General features: G+C 35.3%; 1 protein-coding gene across 1 annotated transcript in view; it reads right to left on the bottom strand.

Annotated features, from left to right (window-relative positions):
• Positions 1–404: 404 nt before the first annotated feature.
• FBXO33 (F-box protein 33) overlaps positions 405–19,473 on the bottom strand; it is a 39,156-nt gene continuing 20,087 nt past the window's right edge. The window contains exons 2-4 of the mRNA XM_087422280.1: positions 5,151–5,261; positions 3,913–4,598; positions 405–2,451 (exon numbers count right to left, since the gene is read on the bottom strand). Of these exons, the coding sequence (XP_087278406.1) occupies positions 2,180–2,451; positions 3,913–4,598; positions 5,151–5,261 (1,069 nt within the window). The 3' untranslated portion in view covers positions 405–2,179. The remainder of the gene's footprint in view (positions 2,452–3,912; positions 4,599–5,150; positions 5,262–19,473) is intronic.

The following is a 19,473-nucleotide window of genomic DNA, read 5'->3' as shown; positions in this document are numbered from 1 at the left end:
CAAACTAAAGAAATACATAGGGGTTTATGAACTATTTAATACTGGCATATGGAAGTATTTTTGCATCCAGTATAGGAATTTTTAAAAATAAGCAATTCCTATAGTCTATAACAAATTTTACCATATCAATAATGTATTCTAAATGCACAATACACTTGGATTTTGTGCTAATCAGTCTATTGTTTGCTTTTACGCTTTTATTTTTGCCAAAGTGAGTTCCAAAGAAAACTTAAAACCCTCCAAACTATTCAGCCTGATTTTTTATGATATATTCCCAAATTTAAGCTTTGCTGCACCAGGTTACAATATGAGCTAACCTGATTATACACAATAAAAGGATTACTGCAGTTTATTTAACACTAAAAGTCTTCATGCTTCATATATAAAAAAATATATTACAATGATCACTTTTTAATGCTTTATTCATTGATTAAAAGAATATACATTTAACATAAACCATACAACATCAGTCATCAGGTCAAACATTCAGCTGGTTTCCTTACAGTTTCTGTCAGGAGTTATTTTATCTGATCACATTTATAAGATAAAATCTCACCACATCTGGCATTTACACACACTGTGCCAGTGGATTCACACTACTGATGTACATATAAAATCCGCATGGTATGTGCTCACTGGAGACAAAACAGTGCACACCTGTCAAAAGGTCATTTTAATATAAGATGGTAAAACCATTTGTAAAATACATATAAACTTTTTCCATAAATAGAATCATATCTGGACATCTGTTGCATAAATTGTGTTTCCAAAGCTTACGATAGAGCAGCCAGGTCTCAGCACTGCTGGGCACCCACGTTGGCTACTTACTTTATTATTGCAGACTGTCCTTTAACATTAAATGCACAACATTCGTACCACTTAAAACTGGGGTCAGGTGGAAGTCTCACAGAGACCACGTCTGTACCGCGGTTGCCCTGAAACAGTTAAATCGGCTTTTAAAGCCTCTCAGATATAACAAGGTTTAAAACATACTTCATGGAATGTTCTTCATGCATCATAGCAGCTCATACCTGTGATAGAACAAGCTTTCAGTTTCTCCTCTCTTTCCTTTACATTCACTATTCACAGTGAAACAGGTGCATGGTTTTTTTTTCTTTTTTTTGTTTTGTTTTTTCAGAGTTCTGAGGTTGCTGACTGAGCCACAGCACAGCTGTGTACCACAGGTCGAAATTCGACCTTAAATATTACAATCCAGCAGTATCTGGCTGGCCAGAGTGGGCTGGCCCCTGCCAGCATGTGGGCACTTCTTCAGTTAAGTCTATTCTTTGGCAGCTGACACGCGCGCTGACAGAGAAAAATCCAGTGACTTGTTGCTAGGGATTTCACGACTAATGTTTGCAAGCATGTGTGTTTACAACTCTGTTTTATGATTTTCTTTTATAAAGGAGGTTTTACCCTGGAATATAGTTTCTTTTTTCCTCCACTATTTGAAATCTGGGCTAAAAAGCTAACTTGAATGTGTAATGTAGTTGATGAAAAAAATTATGTCAGATATAGTTTAAAAAAATCCAACAATTTGAGTATTCATATTTATGTAAATGCATTTGAAAAAAAAGGATTAAGCAATGTTCTAACCTAGTACTATACAAAATTCAGAATGGTAATTGGTGATATCAACTATTATATGTGTAATAAAAGTTGAAGTCTTGGCTTTTCTGTTAAAGGCAATTCATTTGGGATCATATTATCTTCCCTTCTTCCATTTCAAATAAAAATTATTGAAATGCTATCAGAATGCATGAATGCAGTGCATTGCATACAAATTCACCAGGCTACGGATATATATCTATATATGTATAAAAATATTTTGGCTCCTGAGTTCTGAACTCTGACGCATAAAGAATAAAAACATCAAAAAGGCAGAGTAACTCAGTGAAAAATAAAGTTAGCCAGCAACCTCAGACAACCTTCGGTTGTATATCCTTAAGGTTTGGTAACAAGTCCATTAACCGTGAAAGCCCTATACATTGTCACTTTGAACTTCTAAACCAATACCCGACTACGTTCTTTGATCAAGAAGTAGAATATACATATATAATCCTATAAAGCTAATACTGATTAAACACAGCACAAAGGGATTAATTCACACTACTGAAAAAAAAACATAATAGGACCCTACTTGCATATGTAACCACAGGAATTGTACATTTAAAAAAAGCTAAATGTCTTCGCTGAAGCTTTGCATCTCTCTGTAAAAATGACGATTTGGTTCAGTGAAGACACTGAGTGATTCGATGTCCATGACTGCGTGCCAAGGCTGACCCAGGCCCAGGGATACCTGCTCAATAAGGTTATGCACTGGATCCACATCCTGGTCGGCCAGTTCACCTTGGTCAAAATCAATGCTTTCTTCGGTGACTTCAAGTACTTTTAGATCAGAGCCACGAAGACGAGCAATGGCAATGAGGTTGTGCGCCCACACTGTGTAACCTTAAACACAAGCACAAGACAGACACTGTCATTTCCCTGCATTTTATTTTGCCTATTTGATAAGTTAGTCTTTTCCACAAATTTGCATCTTACTTACCACTTTGGTCCTTTAACTTTAAAAATATATTCAGATTGGAAAAGGAAGTATGATTGTTTAGCCCAGGAAGAAAAAAAGATTAGAAGTTTGATATTGACTCTAAGAACATCACTGTGGGTGGTGAATTGGTAGGCACTGTAAGCCTATTCTGATATCACTGCATTTAGTAAAACTGAAGACATTTACAGTTTAAAGTATAATTTTATAGCTTTGGACAGTGATGTATCAGAGAACAAATTTTTATTTCATACACATTAAACTGGTATTTTTCATTAGTAAAAAATTATCTCCTATGATGCTTCACAGTCCAAAGTTATGAACTGACACTTTAGACTTTAAATATAAATTGTTAATTGTCAGTAGCAAATATGTAAAGTACAAAATAGTCATGGGAATGATACGTACTAACTTCAGAATATTGGTTACCTCTGGGAAGGAATAAAGGGGAATGGATGGAGAGGCTTTAGCTGTATCTAACATCTTATTACTTAAAAGAAGAAAAAAGCTTTAAAAAGACTGGCTTAAATTAACTTTTAAATAACCTGACATTTCTTTATCCTATAAAAAGTCTCCATTTTACTTATTACCTTCAGTATTGACCTATTCTTTGCTACTACCTCTGATGTCTGGTCAAATTATAAAGCAAAACTTGTAAAGCACACACACTTTCCCACACTCAAATACAGGCTAAAAAATTAATTTCAAAAATAATGAAACAGAGCTAATAAAGAGAGTTGAAGATGTTAATACAGACTTTCTATTTTGTATTCTGTAAATGTCCCATAAATTCCAGAAAAGCAAGTAAAATGTTCTTCTAACTTGTCAGACTAGCAACTGCCTCTCCAAATGAGGAGAGGTCACATTAAGATGAAAGATGCCAATAAGAAAAAAACATATACCCAATCAATGGAACCATCATTTAAAAAATGTCATACAAAATTAATATGTTGATACCTAGAATCTAGAAGATGAGGCAGCAAGAATGAAAGAAAGCATACTTTCTCTTCCTTCTGTATTATGTTTTTAAGAGATCTTGTGATCAGAGGAAGAAATATATCTATTGCAGGTAGATATGCATGTTTGTTAGACAGATAAATTGTTTTCAAATATAATTTTGTGAAATACCCTCAATCACATGATGGAAGAAAAAGGTAATACAGAACCCAGAGTAGAACACTTGGGGCAGAAATATAACTCTCCACTTGTAAGTGGTATATCTTATAAATGTTGAAAGGTATAAAAATCTGAATATCAACTTGTTAAAAGATTTGTTGATACTATAAATGTCAATGCTATCTTTTTTTGGTAGAAAATGTTTTAGGTGTAATGTCAGTATCAAATTATAGTGGGCAAAAATCACCTACCATGAATTGCCAGAAGAGAGAGCTTTGTGCACCTCCATGCTAACAAAACCAATGGATCTTCATTTCGGTTGTCACTAAGATCTGGAAAACCAGACGTGTCAATCACATCATTCATTAATATAAAATGAGTGAGGAACCTGTCATACTGCCTGGATATAAGATCAACAACAGCCCCTGAAACACAAGTGATGTAGCTGTCAAAATGAATCCTCTCTAGTGGTATACTAGGTTTCAGAATCTTTAACATATCTTCACTCTTGATATCAAAAGCCATTATATAGACCCGAAGGCTGGTGCTCTTTCGTGACAAGGCTTTCCAATGCTCATCATTCGGCATGTTGTCCAGAGACTTGTGCATCACGGAAACATTGTGGACTAGGAGAGACAGTCGCTGTAAAGGCACATGGTTGCTATCGGTTAAGACTCTTGCCATCTCAGCTGTAAAGTCACAGAAATCCAGGGCAAGTGAGCGCAAGTTCACAAATCGCTCCAGTTCGACTGCGGTGATAAGGGTGCTGTTACCAGGAATATTGTTGTCCAGTAAACTCAGGTGCTCCATGGTGTTGGCAATAGAGTTTGGGAGAGATGACAGTGATGTTGGGGTTACTATTTCCAGCATAAACCCACAGGACAGCCATTTCAGTTGCCTACTATTACTCAGTATTTCTTCAAACAGCTGCTGAATTCTGTAAGGAAAACGCATGCCACAACAATCCTGTTAACATTTTGCTCTAATCTTAATACTGACTTTTGAAAAAAGGCAAGGAAATGGAATGCAATGTTGAGATACATTTTCTCTCAGTTAATTTCTAGCCAACTCACAAGTATTATCATAAACACCACTAAAATTCACATTAAAATATAATGATGAAGATGTATTAAATATATAGATATATTAAACATATAAAAATATGTTCTTTATCCAAGGAAAGCAGCATTTTATACCAGTAGGGTAGAAAAGACTGATGATATACAATTTATGTTATAGCAAAGGAAAGCAGGGAAATAACAGTTTTAAATAGCAATAATTAACCCAGCAAATTCTTCGATTTGTCTTAAGGATTTATTAGCTAGAATGGCATATATTGATCACTGTATTTCACAGTTAAGATATTTCCTGGACATACGTTCTTTATAGAAAAAAACATCATTACTCTTCTGATTGTATCTTACAATTTCTCAGAAAAAAACACAATTATTATTAACATAAACTCCTTTTCTCTAACTATATAACTTACTGTTTAATTTTTTTGCCATCAGGGTCCACCTTGCTGAGGTATGTATTTGACAAACTTCCTTGCTGTTGTAGAACACTTATGTCTCCAAAAAGACTAAACTTCTGGAGGTTCCTATAAGAAAAGTAATTTAAAATGATTAAGTAATTAATATATAAAAATATAAATATTAAATAAAAATACGCAGACAGGATATTCTAGAAAAGTTTCTACCTTATTACTCACTTAGAATCCAATTAAGTACTTTCAGATTGCTTTTCACATACAATGAAAAGCAACGTGATACAGGAGAAACAGCATAAGCCTTAAAGCATGAGGATTGGGGTTTAATGATTAGTTCAAGAACTCAATATTTTAATGACCACAGAAAAGTCTTCTTAATGCCCCTGGGATTCAATTATTTATCAGTAATAATAATACCTACCTTAAAGGGTTTAAGGATGAATAAGTAACAAAATGACATATGAAAGACGTGTATAAGTTCTAAGTTTTATAAAGACGTTATTATAATATAAAAATTTCCCAAACCAGTTAACTTAGTCAATAAGTTAAATGCTCGAGGGGGCGGGGGCAGCACTGCCCTAAAGATAGCTTCTCAGTAAGAAATATCCTTTGACTAAAATCTAGAGAACCTTCCTCAGTTTATGATCAAATGTATAGTTTATGATCAAGAGAGGTAAAAAACTATGTAAAAATCTTTCAGTTTTAGATAATTTTAGTTACAAAATATACTTTTCTAATAGTAAAATTCTAAATAGAGAAAACTAATAACTGGATAAAGATAAAAAACCCCTAAATGCCAATAATAACCAACTAGAGATTCCATTTATAATACAAAACTTAGGGGTAACTTTAATAAGAAATGTATAATCCACAAGAGTGATAAAAGAAGATTTAAGTGAATGAAAAATAATATTTCTTGATAGTATGTCACATTTTCCCAAATTAATAACCTTAGTTTCACTAAAAAGCCTGATGATTCTAAAATTTAGCTTGAAGAATAATCATTAATTCATTTATTTATTCAACCAAATATTCCGAGAGCTTACTATGTGCAAGGCACTGTGCACGCTATCGAAGACATGCCAGTGATCACGTGCTGTGAAGTTCAAGCATATGGTGCCACATATAATGGAGATATCTGACCCTGTGTAAGTCAGAGAAGGCTTCGCTAAATAAATCAATTAAAACGTGATCTTAGGGGCCGGCCCCGTGGCTTGGCGGTTGGGTGCGTGCGCTCCGCTGCCGGCGGCCCGGGTTCGGATCCCGGGTGCGCACCGAGGCACCACTCCTCCGGCCGTGCTGAGGCCGCGTCCCACGTACAGCGACTAGAAGGATGTGCAGCTATGACAGACAGCTATGTACTGGGGCTTTGGGGGAAAAATAAATAAATAAAATCTTTAAAAAAAAAAAAACAAAAAAAAACGTGATCTTAAGGATACATGGGAGTTAACCAGGAGGAGGGTGAGCAGAGGGTTTTACAGGAAAAGGAAAAGCATGTGCAGATCCCCTGAAGTTCAAGAAAGCAAAGTGAGCTTGAGACACTGAAAGGCATCCAGAGTACAGAGACAGTGAACATAAAATGAAATGAGGCTGTAGAGGCAGACAGAGTTCTATGTTAAATACAAATTTCTTGTTTTTGCCTTCAAAACAATGAGATGCCAGAAAATGCTTTTAAGCAGGAAATAACATGATTAAATTTGTGTCTGGAAAATATCGCTGTAGCATTAGAACAGCCTGGAAGAAGGCAGAGTCCAAGTGGGGAGACCAGTTAAGAGAGTATTTTAGTAATAGAGAAGACAGATAATGGTAGCTTGAACTGGGTTTTTGGTGACAGAGGTGAAGAAAATGGACAGTCTCAAAGCTATATTTAGCAGCTGAAATGGACAGGAAGGGGTGCTGGACTCTGTAAGGGGTGGGAAAGAGTAGTCAAGAATAACTCCTAAATTATCTGGGTTGTGGAACTGAACAGATGGTAAAGCTTTTCACTGAGACACGGATTCTTAGAAATGAATCAGAAATTAATCAGGGTTTTCTCTTGTGCTGTCCTGGAGGTGAGGTGGTAGAATAGTTAGATTATGAGCTCTATTTTGCACAGGTTGAGCTTGAGGTGCCTTTAAGATAGTCAAGTTAAGATGTCAAGTAGGCTATTCCAGGTCTGGAGCTGAGCAGTTATCTGGATGATAAACGAAGTCATGGATGGCGGCAATGGGGCTTAAGGAAAGAGCATAAATGAGAAGAAAAGCAGGCAAAAAGTTAAGTTGTGAGGAACTCCAATAAGAGAGGGATGAGGCTGCAAAGGAAAGGTCAGAGGTTGGAGAAAAGCCAGGGGTGTGAAAATCACAGAAACCAAAGGATGAGTGTTTTACAAAGAATAAAATTATCAACAGCAGGATCAACTACTGCAATGAGGTCTTATAAGATGAGGACTAAACATGTCCATTTGGCTTAGCAACATGGTGATCAGAATGAAAGTCGTTTTGTGTGGTGTGATGAGAAGAGGTCAGATTGGATTTCAGGAAATAGAGATAGTGGATACAGCCAAACCTTTAAAAAAAAAATGCTCTGAAGAGGAGAGATGGAAAGGACTTGAGAATACATGAAAACCTTCAGTTAGAGGCAGAGAGATGGGAGAATGGATATGGCTCCTGACTAGGAGGACAGGGAAGGATGAAGGACCTTCCATACAGATAGCAGAGCATATTATGCAGCCACAGTATCAAAATCAGTAATGGTATGAGTATAAAAACAGGAAGACAAGGCAATGGAATAGAACAGATAGCAAGAAATAGGCCCTCTTATGTGAAAGAGTTTAATAAATGATAAAGAAGGTATTACAAATCAACAGAGAAGGGAAAGCCATATTTAATGAATGGCATTGGGACAAGTGATTAGCAGTTTCAGGGAAAAATCAAATTAGAGCCAATTCTGACTCAACAAACCAAAATAATCTTCAGAGTTATTATTACATACTAAAAAGTCAAATCGAGGTAAAACCGGTATGGAAGTACAATGAGTTTTTATCTAAATTCTGAGGGATAACACTTTCTAAGCTTGGAAATAACAGAATAAATCAGAAAGGAAGAGATAAATTTTTGACTACATAAAAATGAAAAACTTGATATTCAATAGCACATCTCACTAAAAAGGGCAAACCAACATAGTGAGAAAAACATTTGTGATCATCCTGGTGGTGTGAGAGGATTCCTTTGTTTCTTCCCTTCAATCTACAACCAGTAGAAGATCCATAACCCAACAAAGGCTACATTGCCCAACACACCAGGATGCTGTACATACGAACAGCATCTGTACATATGAAGAGGGGTGGATTGGAGCAGGGGGCACAGGTGGCAACGATGAAAGTACTGGTGACATCCCTAATAGAGGTGGTGGAGGGTGGAACATGCCCATCTTCAAATATAGCCAAAGTCAGCTCAGGTAAAAGAAACCAAAAATTAGCACTACAGCGCCAGCTATTGAGAAACAAAAGAAAGGCCTCTAGTCTCCAAATGGTTGAAGTTAGAATCAAAACAAAGCTATACTTAAATCAGAAAAGTGTCCACCAGGATAAACGCACTGGCAGAGGAATAACAGCAAGTACCACGAAAAGCCACAGTAACACAGCATCACAAAAAGAAGAAATAACAATTCTCCAGAAACCAAACATCAAGTCTGGGAGAGTATATTCTAACTGATAAAGAACTCAAAATAGCTGTCATGAAGAAACTCAATGAGCTACAAGAAAATTCAGAAAGCCAGTTAAATGAGCTCAGGAATAAAACCAATGAACAGAAGAAATACTTGACCAAAGAGGTTAAAACTCTAAAAAGAACCAAAGAGAAATTCTGGAGCTGAAGAACTCAATCAACGAGATGAAGAATGCATTAGAAAGGACTGGAAATAGAACAGACCATAAGAAGAGAGAATTAGTGAGCTGAAATCTAGAAACCTAGAAATGATGGAAGTAGAAGAGGAGAGAGAACTAAGATTTTAAAAAAATGCAAAAATTCTATGAGAATTATCCGACTCTATTAGAAAGGGCAACATAAGGGTAATGGGTATCCCAGAAGGAGAAGAGAGAAAGAAGGGAGCAGAGAGTTTATTTAACGAAATAATAGCTGAGAACTTCCCAAACTTGGGGAAGGAACTGGATATACAAATCCATGAAGCTAATAGAACAACCCATTATCTCAACACAAAAAGACCTTCTCCAAGACACATGATAAGAAAATAGTCAAAAGTCAATGACAAAGAAAGGAATATTAAAAGTAACCAGAGGAAAAAACCCAATAACCTAAAAGGGAACTCCCATTAGGCTATCAGTAGATTTCTCAGCAGAAACTCTACAGGCCAGAAGAGTGGAATGATATATTCAACATACTGAAAGATAAAAACTGTCAGCCAAGAATACTCTATCCAGCAAAGGAGAAATAAAGGCTTTCCCAGAAAAACAAAAACGAAGGGAGTTCATTGCCACTAGAACTCTCTTACAAAAAATGTTGAAAGGAGCACTCCTACATGAAACAAAAAGACAAAGGTACACAAACCTTTCAGCAAGATGATAAAAAGACAGACAGAATCAGAAAATTGCAACTCTCTATCAGATTAGGTTAGTCAACAGTTATAACATAAAGGTTAAAGAGAAAGGAAGCATTAAAAATTACCATAGCCACTTCAATTCAGTAAAGAACACACAATATAAAAAGAGATAATTTGTGACAACAATAACATAGAAGGGGAAGAGGAAAAGGATGGAACTTGCATAGGTAAATAAAGAAAAGATGCTATCAGCAGAAAAAGGACTATCTTATCTATGAAAACTTTTATACAAACCTCATGGTAACCACAAAACAAAAATTCAGAGCAGAGACACAAAACATAAAAAGAGATAAAACTGAGAAAAACATCACAGACCACCAAACTGAAATGGCAGACAGAAACACAAGGAAAAAGAAATAATGGAAATACAGAGCAAACGGAAAACAAAAGATAAAATGGCAGTATTTAGTCCTCACATATGAATGATCACCCTAAATGTAAGTAGATTGAATTCACCAATCAAAAGACAGAGTGGCTGGATGGATTAAAAATCAAGACCCAAAAATATGCTGCTTCCTGGAGACCCATCTCAGCTCTAAAGACAAACACAGACTCAAAGTGAAGGAATGGAAGATGATACTCCTAGCAAATGGCAACTAAAAGAAAGTGGGTGTAGTCATACTTAGACAAAATAGACTTCAAGCTAAAAAAGATAATAGGAGACAAAGATGGACATTCTATAATGATAAAGGAGAAGATCAATCAAAAAGATATAACATTTATTAATATATATGCACTCAGCATAGGAGCAGCAAAATATATAAAGCAATTATTAATAGACCTAAAGGGAGAAACTGACAGCAACACAATAATAGTAGGGGACTTTAATACCCCACTTACATCAATGAATAGATCATCCAGACAGAAAGTCAACAAGAAAACATCAGTCTTAAATAAAACATTAGATCAGAAGGACTTAATAGATATATATAGAACATTCTGTCCAAAACCAGCAGAATATACATTCTTCTCAAGTGCACATGAAACATTCTCAAGGACAGACCATATGCTGGGAAGCAAAACAAGTCGCAATAAATTTAAGAAAATTGAAATCATACTAAGCATCTTTTCTGAAGACAACAGTATGAAACTAGGACTGAACTATATGGAGAAAGCTGGAAAGTGACAAATATGTGAAGAGTAAACAATGTGCTACAGAACAACTACTGGATCACAAAAAAAATCAAAGGAGATATCCAAAAATACTTGGAGACAAACAAAAATGAAAACATGACATACCAAAAGCTATGGGATGCAGCAAATGCAGTACTAAGAGGGAAGTTTATAGCAATACAGGCCTAACTCAAGAAATAAGAAAAATCTCGAATAATCTAACATTATACCTAAATGAACTAGAAAAAGAAAAACAAACAAAGCTCAAAGTCAGTAGAAGGTAGAAAAGAATAAAAATCAGAGCAGAAATAAACTAAATAGAGACTAAATGGACAATAGAAAAGATCAATGAAACTAAGAGCTGGTTCTTTGAAAAGATAAACAAAATTGACAAACCTTCAGCTAAACTCACTAAGAGAAAAGGAGAGAAGGCCCAAATAAATAAAATCAGAAGTAAAAGAGGAGAAATTACAACAGATACCACAGAAATACAAAGGATTATAAGAGAATACTATGAAAAGCTATAAACCAACAAATTGGATAACCTAGAAGAAATGGATAACTTCTTAGAATCATACCACCTTCCAAAACTGAATCAAGAAGTAACAGAGAATGAGAATAGATAGATCACTAGTAAGGAGACTGAAACAGTAACCAAAAACCTCCCCAAAACCAAAAGTCCAGGACTAGACAGTTTCTCTGGTGAATTCTACCAAACATTCAAAGAAGATTTAATATCTATCCTTCTCAAACTCTTACAAAAAATTGAAGAGGAGAGAACATTTCCTAACTCATTTTATGAGGCCAACATCACCCTTATACAAAAACCAGACAAGGACAAAACAAAAAAGGAAAATTACAGGCCAATATTGCTGATAACATAGACGCAAAAATCCTCAACAAAATAATAGCAAACTGAATAGAATAATATATTAAAAAGATCATACACCACGATTAAGCGAGATTTATTCCAGGGATGCAAGGATGGTTCAAGATCTGCAACTCAATCAACGTGATACATCATATTAACAAAATGAAGAATATGACAAACCCACAGCTAACGTCATCTTTAGTGGTGAAAAAGTGAAAGCTATCCCTCTAAGAACAGGAACAAGACAGGGATGCTCACTCTCTCCACTCTCACTCAATATAGCATTGGAATTCTAAGCCAGAGCAATTAGGCAAAAAAAAAAAAAGAAAGAAAAAGTATCCAAATTGGAAAAGAAGAAGTAAAACTGTCACTATTTGCAGATAACATAATTTTATATAGAGAACCCTAAAGAATTCACCAAAAAACTATGAGAAATAATAAATCAACATACAAAAATCAGTTAAGTTTCTATACACTAACAACAAACTAGCGGAAAGAGAAATCAAGAAAGCAATCCTGTTTACAATCGCAACAAAAAGAATAAAAATACCTAGGGATAAATTAACCAGGGAGGTAGGAAACTGGTACACTGAAAACGGTAAGATATTGTTGAAAGAAATCTAAGACGACACAAAGAAATGGAAGAATATTCTGTGCTCATGGATTGGAATAATTAAAATAGTTACAATGTCCATATTACCTAAAACAATCTACAGATTTAATACAATCCCTATCAAAATTCCAATGAAATTTTTCACAGAAATAGAAGAAAGAATCCTAAAATTTTTATAGAACAATAAAAGACCCTGAACAGCGAAAGCAATTCTGAGAAAGAACAAAGCTGGAGGTATCACACTCCCTCATTTCAAAGTATACTACAAAGCTATAGTGGTAATGGCAGAAAATAGACACACAGATCAATGGAACAGAATCAAGAGCCCAGAAATAAACCTACACATATATAGACATTTAATTTTTGGCAAAGGAGCCAAGAACATACAACAGAGAAAGGAAAGTCTCTTCAATAAGTAGTATTGGGAGAACTGGACAGCCACATGCCAAAGAATGAAAGTAGACCACTATCTTTCACCATATACAAAAATTAACTCAAAATGGATTAAAGACTTGAATGTAAGACCTGAAACCATAAAACTTCTAGAGGAAAACACAGGCAGTATGCTTTTTGACATCAGTCTTAGCAGCATCTTTTTGGATATGTCTCCTCAGGCAAGAGAACTAAAAGCAAAAATAAACAAATGGGATTACATCAAACTAAAAAGCTTCTGCACAGCAAAGGAAACCATCAACAAAATGAAAAGACAACCTAGCAATTGGGAGAAGATTTTCGCAAATCACACATCTTCTAAGAGATTAATATCCAAATATATAAAGAACTCATACAACTCAACAACAAAAAGAACAACCCTATTAAAAAACGGGCAGAACATATGAACAGACATTTTTCCAAAGAAGATATACGGATGGTCAGCAGGCACATGAAAAGATGTTCAACATCACTAATTATTAGGAAAATGCAAATCAAAACCACAATGAGATATCACCTCATGCCCGTCAGAACGGCTATCATTAGAAAGAAAAGAAATAGTGTTGGAGAGGATGTGAAGAAAAGGGAACCCTCGTACACTGCTGGTGAGAATGTAAATTGGTGCACCCACTACGGAAAACAGTATGGAGATTCCCCCCCAAATTAAGAATAGAACTACCATATGATCCAGCTATTCCACTTCTCGGTATTTATACAAAAACACTCATTCAAAAAGATATATGCATCCTTATGTTCACTGCAGCATTATTTACAATAGGCAAGACATGGAAACAACCTAAGTGCCCATCAACAGATGAAGGGATATAGATGTGGTATATATACACAATAGAATACTACTCAGCCATAAAAAATGATGAAATCTTGCCATCTGTGACAACACGGATGGATCTTGAGAGTATTATGCTAAGCGAAATAAATCAGACAGAGAAAGGCAAATATTGTATGATATCACTCATGTGGAAGACAGAAACAACAACAAACACATAGATACAGAGAACAGATTGGTGGTTACCAGAGGTGAAGGGGAGTGGGGGGGGGCAAAAGGGGGACCATCTGTACAGTGATGTATGGAAACTTGACTTCTGATTGGTGAATATGATGTAGTGTATACAGAAGTCAAAATATAACAGCATACACCTGAAATTTATATAATGCTATAAACCAACATTACCTCAATAAAAAAAAGAAAAAGAAAAAACTTTTGTAACAAATACCACAGTTCTTTACATATAAAAAGAACTCCACATAAATCAAGAACAAAAACATTAAGAATCCAATGGTAAATGGGAAAAGCTTATAAAACAGTCAATGTAGAACATGTCAAGGAATATATCAGAAGGATTACTAATTGAAATAAACTAATCCCTTTTATTGACTTCCAAAAAGATTTTAGTCATTCTAGTAAATCTAAGCAACTTCCCATGTGACTGCCAGAAAAACTGATTCTTAAAAACATTTCAAAGGAAGACATCAACTAAGAAAACAAATGTTTTTCCCATTTAAAATAAAAGATATAAAACTGTTCTTGAGAGGATGGCTATCATAGCTGACTCCAAAGACCACATTATTATATTACTACGACTGCTTTTAAAGTATTTTCCCTTTTACTCTTTCTTTATTCTAAAGTTGCCACCACATCCATGAATTATAAAGAGGTTAATTTGCTTCTCATAACTTCTTCTAGAAAGAAAAATAAATTTAAAGACCACTGAAAGAATGAATATTTATTTTTAGAGAATGAGTTTTTACATAAAGTAGAAAAAAGATACCACATTCAACTGCTAATAATATTCAGAGAGGCGAGTCCTATATAAGTCATATAATCTCAATATTTTTCTCCCTTCAACACAGCTTCCATTAATTACTATTGTATATCCATAACACTGTCCTTGTGGTATCAAAACACATATGTAAAAAACTTTTACTTCTTCTACAAAGGATTCAACAACCACGAAAACTACCCTCCTACTGTAAACAACTAGAAAACTGGACAAAACATTATGCAACAACTGTCTTCAGACACTGGACACTAAACAATATAGGACTCTGATCCCCGAAAAATGGAAAAAAATGAGATGAGCACTATGATTGCCTCAGATAATGACCTGGAGAGAGTTTCCAGGCTACAACACAGAGTGGGGGAACCAAAACAGAGCCCAGTGGTCTCCCTGAGTTGAGGAGAGAGAGATTTTGGGGAGCCCAAACTGGCTAGAGTTTGCAGGGCAGAGGACCAGAGGCAAGGGAGCTGCACAGAGAGAGTGCCACCGATTTGCAGAGGGGTGTGCAAAGACATTACCCAGGTCTTTCTCTCAGCACTGATCTGCACATGTGTGGGGTGCAACTGCACAAGGATGGAGAAAGTACCACTGGAAAGCAGTAGAGCACACACAGTGGTGGGAAGGGTTTATGTTCCCATCAGCTAGAGTGAAGTGAACCTGTAAATACAGGGGCACTGGGTAGAGTTTTCAGAAAAGCCATGCCTTAGTAGGAGAGATCAATTAGCCCTAGACAAAGAGTGTGTGGGATCTGCCCTAACAAAGCTTAAAAGCAAAGTTCACAAGAATCAAACTAATTTCACATAAATTAACTATGTGTCAGATCAAAGTCCAACACTCTTTAAAGGAATAAAAAACCAAACAAAACGTGGACTCAACAAAGTAAAAATAACAATGTCTGGCATCCAATCAAAATTATCAGACACGAAGAAAAAGGAAAAATGACTCACAACTAGGAGAAAAATAAATCAACAGAAATACCTGGAAATGACAGAGGAACGAATTAGCAGACAAGGAACTTAAACCAACTATTAAAAATATACTCCAGGGGCCAGCCCGGTGGCATAGTAGTTAAGTTCGCACCCTCTGCTTAGGCGGCCCAGGGTTGGTAGGGTCGGATCCTGGGTGCGGACCTATGCAGTGCTTATCAAGCCATGCTGTGGTGGTGTCCCATATAAAGTAAAGGAAGATGGGCACGGATGTTAGCCCAAGGCCAATCGTCCTCAGCAAAAAGAGGAGAGTGGCAACAGATGTTAGCTCAGGGCTAATCTTTCTCACTAAAAATAAATAAATAAATAAAATAAAATAAAATACACTCCATAACATAATCCATCAATAAAAAGACACGGATTGGAAAGGAAAAAGTAAAACTCTTTATTTGCCAATTATATGATCATTTACACAAATAATACTAAGAAATCTTTAAAAAAGCTACTAGAACTAATAAGTGAGTTTATTAGTAAGGTCACAGGATGTAAGGTCAATATATAAAAATCAATTATATTTCTATACACTAGCAGTGACCATTCGGAAACTGAAATTAAAAAAAGTACTATTTACAATAGCACCAACAACAAGAAATACTCAGGAATAGATCTAACAGAAGTACAGACCTTATACACTGAAAACTACAAAATACTGTTGAGAGAAATCAAAGAAGACCTAAATAAACGAAGAAATATACTATGTTTGTTTATTGGAAGACTGAATATTGTTAACATGTCAGTTCTCCCCAAATTGATCAACAGATTCAACACAATCCCACTCAAAACCCAGCAGGCTGTTTCTAAAATTTATAAGAAAAAGCAAATGAATTAGAATAGCCGAAACAATTCTGGAAAGAACAAAGGTGAATTACTTACAGTATCGGACTTCAAGACTTACTATTAAGCCATAGATTATAGACAGGGTGGTATTGGCTTAAGCACAGACACAGAGATCAATGGAACAGAACACAGAATTCAGACTAGACCATGCATGTATGGTCACTGTATCCACATAATGTTTAATTTTGTATAAGATAATAATAAATGAAATGAAAATCAGAATTTTTAACAAAGTTGGACACTCAATTTCATGGAAAAAGGATAGTGTTTATAAAAACGGTGCTAGGACAAGTGGATACTTAGCTCATACCATACAGAAAAATTAACTTGAAATGGATCATACACCTTAACCTAACAGCTAAAACTGTAATACTGCTTAATAAAATACAAGAGAAAAATCTTTGTGACTTTGGGTTAGGCCAATATTTTTTAGATAGTACACAAAAAGCACGAACTGTTAAAGAAAATTGATAAACTGGTTTTCATCAAAATTAAAACCTTTTGCTTTTCAAAAGATAGTTAAAAAGATGAAAAGGCAAGCAACGGACTAGAGAAAATATTTGTAGGACAAATACTTATTTAAAAAAATTGTATTCAAAATAAATAATAGATTCCTACAACTTAATAAAACAAAGCAGCCTGTGAAAACACGGACAAAAGATCTGGACAGACAATGACTGTACTGAGGAAGAGATACGAAAGGCAAATCACACATGAAAAGATGCTCATGCTGATTATTTATTAGGGAAATGCAAATTAAAACCTCAATGAGACCTCATTCACACACACCAGAATGTCTAAAATTAAAAAGTCTGATAATACTTAGTGCTGTAAAGGATGTGGAGCAATTAGAACTCTCATACACATCGCTGGGAATGTAAAATAGTCAAGACACTTTGAAATCAGTTTGGCAATTTTTAAAAACAGTTAAAGATACATTTACAATATGATCCAGTGATCTCAATCCTAGATATTTACTAAGAGAAATGAAAGCATATATCCACATAAACACTTCTATGCAAAAGTTTTATTTATAAAAGAAAAAAACTGGAAACAATCCAAATATTCATCAACTGGTAAACAGATAAACAAATCATAGTATATCTGTACAATGAAATACTATTCAGCAATAAAAAAGAATGGACGACATATATGGTGTAATATGGATCGACAGTAAAAGCATTATGCCAATCATACATTGTAAAAGTTTTTACTATTTCTACTTACCTTTTCAATTGTGACTAAAATTTTCTTGCAATGTCATTTTCCTAAGCACTTAAATTTTACTGACAAGCAGCACTAAATTTCCTCACTCAGCAATCTAAATTCCTTGTCATTCAGCCCATGACTCCGTGCTTCTGTATGTACTCAAATAATCTAGATAGTATGACCCAAAAAGGAACTTCGCAATTCCTAGTACTACAAAATTGTAGATGAAAGATTTTGCCCATTCATTTTAATTCCCATATCAAACGTATTTATCCCTCCTCAATCCAACAGCTTGCACTAGCTGGAATCTATTTACCGAGTAATGCTCATCACTAGGCTCAAAGTATAACAGGCTAATTGTTGTTGGCAAAATCAGTAACAATGTTGAAAAATACTGAACATTACATTTACTTGGCACAAATCATTTAAGTATTTATAATTATTTTCTTTTTCATATACTGACCACACTGGCCTTAAGGAAGTACTTAGTGTCACTTATTGAGACAACCAACATAAACCACGTTATAATCAGCAATAATAATGCTACCCACACTTTTAAAAGGTTGCCCAGGAGAAATAAAGGTAGTGTTGAAAGAGCACTGAATGGGAAATCAAGTGTCCAAAAAGCAAAAATTCTCTAAATTGCAGTTTTCTTATTTGTAAAATAAAATAATTTCTAAGTTACAGGCATACCTCAGAGATATCGCGGGTTCAGTTCCAGACCACCACAATAAAGCGAATATCGTAATAAAGCGAGTCACATGAATTTTCTGGTTTCTCAGTGCATATAAAAAGTTAAGTTTATACTTTACTGTAGTTTATTAAGCGTATAATAGCATTATGTCTAAAAAAGCAATGTGTATACCTTAATTTAAAAATACTTTATTGCTAAAAAATGCTAGCCATCATCTAAGCCTTCAGTGATTCGTAATCTTTTTGCTGGTGGAGGGTCTTGGCTCGATGTTGATGGCTGCTGACTGATCAGGGTGGTGGTTGCTGAAGGCTGGGGTGGCTGTGGCAATTTCTTAAAATAAGACAACAATGAAGTTTGCCGCACTGATTGACTCTTCCTTTCATGAGTGATTTCTCTGTAGCATGCAATGCTGTTTGATAGCATTTTACCCACAGAAGAACTTTTTTCATAATTGGGAGTCAGTCCTCTCGAACCCTGCTGCGGCTTTATCAACTAAGTTTACATAATATTCTACATCTTTTGTTGTCATTCAACAATCTTCATAGCATCTTCATCAGGAGGAGTTTCCATCTCAAGAAACCACTTTCTTTGCTCATCCATAAGAAGCAACTCCTCATCTGTTAAAGTTTTATCACGAGATTGCAGCAATTCAGTCACATCTTTGGGATCTACTTCTAATTCTCTTGCTATTTCCACCACATCTACAGTTACTTCCTCCACTGAAGTCTTGAACCCCTCAAAGTCATCCATGAGGGTTAGAGTCAACTTCTTCCCAACTCCTGTTAATGTTGATATTTTGACCTCTTCTCACGAATCATGAATGTTCTTACTGACATCTAGAATGGTGAATCCTTTCCCGGTTTTCAATTTACTTTGCCCAGATCCATCAGAGGAATCACTATCTATGGCAGCTATAGCCTCATGAAATGTGTTTACTAAATAACAAGACTTGAAAGTTTAAATTACTCCTTGATCCATGGGCTGCAGAATGGATGTTGTTTTGGCAGGCATGAAAACAATATTAATCTTGTTGTACATCTCCATCAGAGCTCTTGGGTGACCAGGTACATTGTCAATGAGCAGTAATATTTTGAAAGGAATCTTTTTTTTCTGAGCAGTAGGTCTCAACAGTGGGCTTAAATATTCAGTAAACCATGTCATAAACAGATGTGC

This window comes from Ceratotherium simum, chromosome 3 (genome assembly GCF_057802395.1).
Source record: "Ceratotherium simum simum isolate JZ-2026a chromosome 3, ASM5780239v1, whole genome shotgun sequence".
NCBI classification, from domain to species: domain Eukaryota; kingdom Metazoa; phylum Chordata; class Mammalia; order Perissodactyla; family Rhinocerotidae; genus Ceratotherium; species Ceratotherium simum.
Note: the sequence above shows the minus strand (reverse complement) of the source record. Positions and strands in the feature narration are given on the sequence as shown.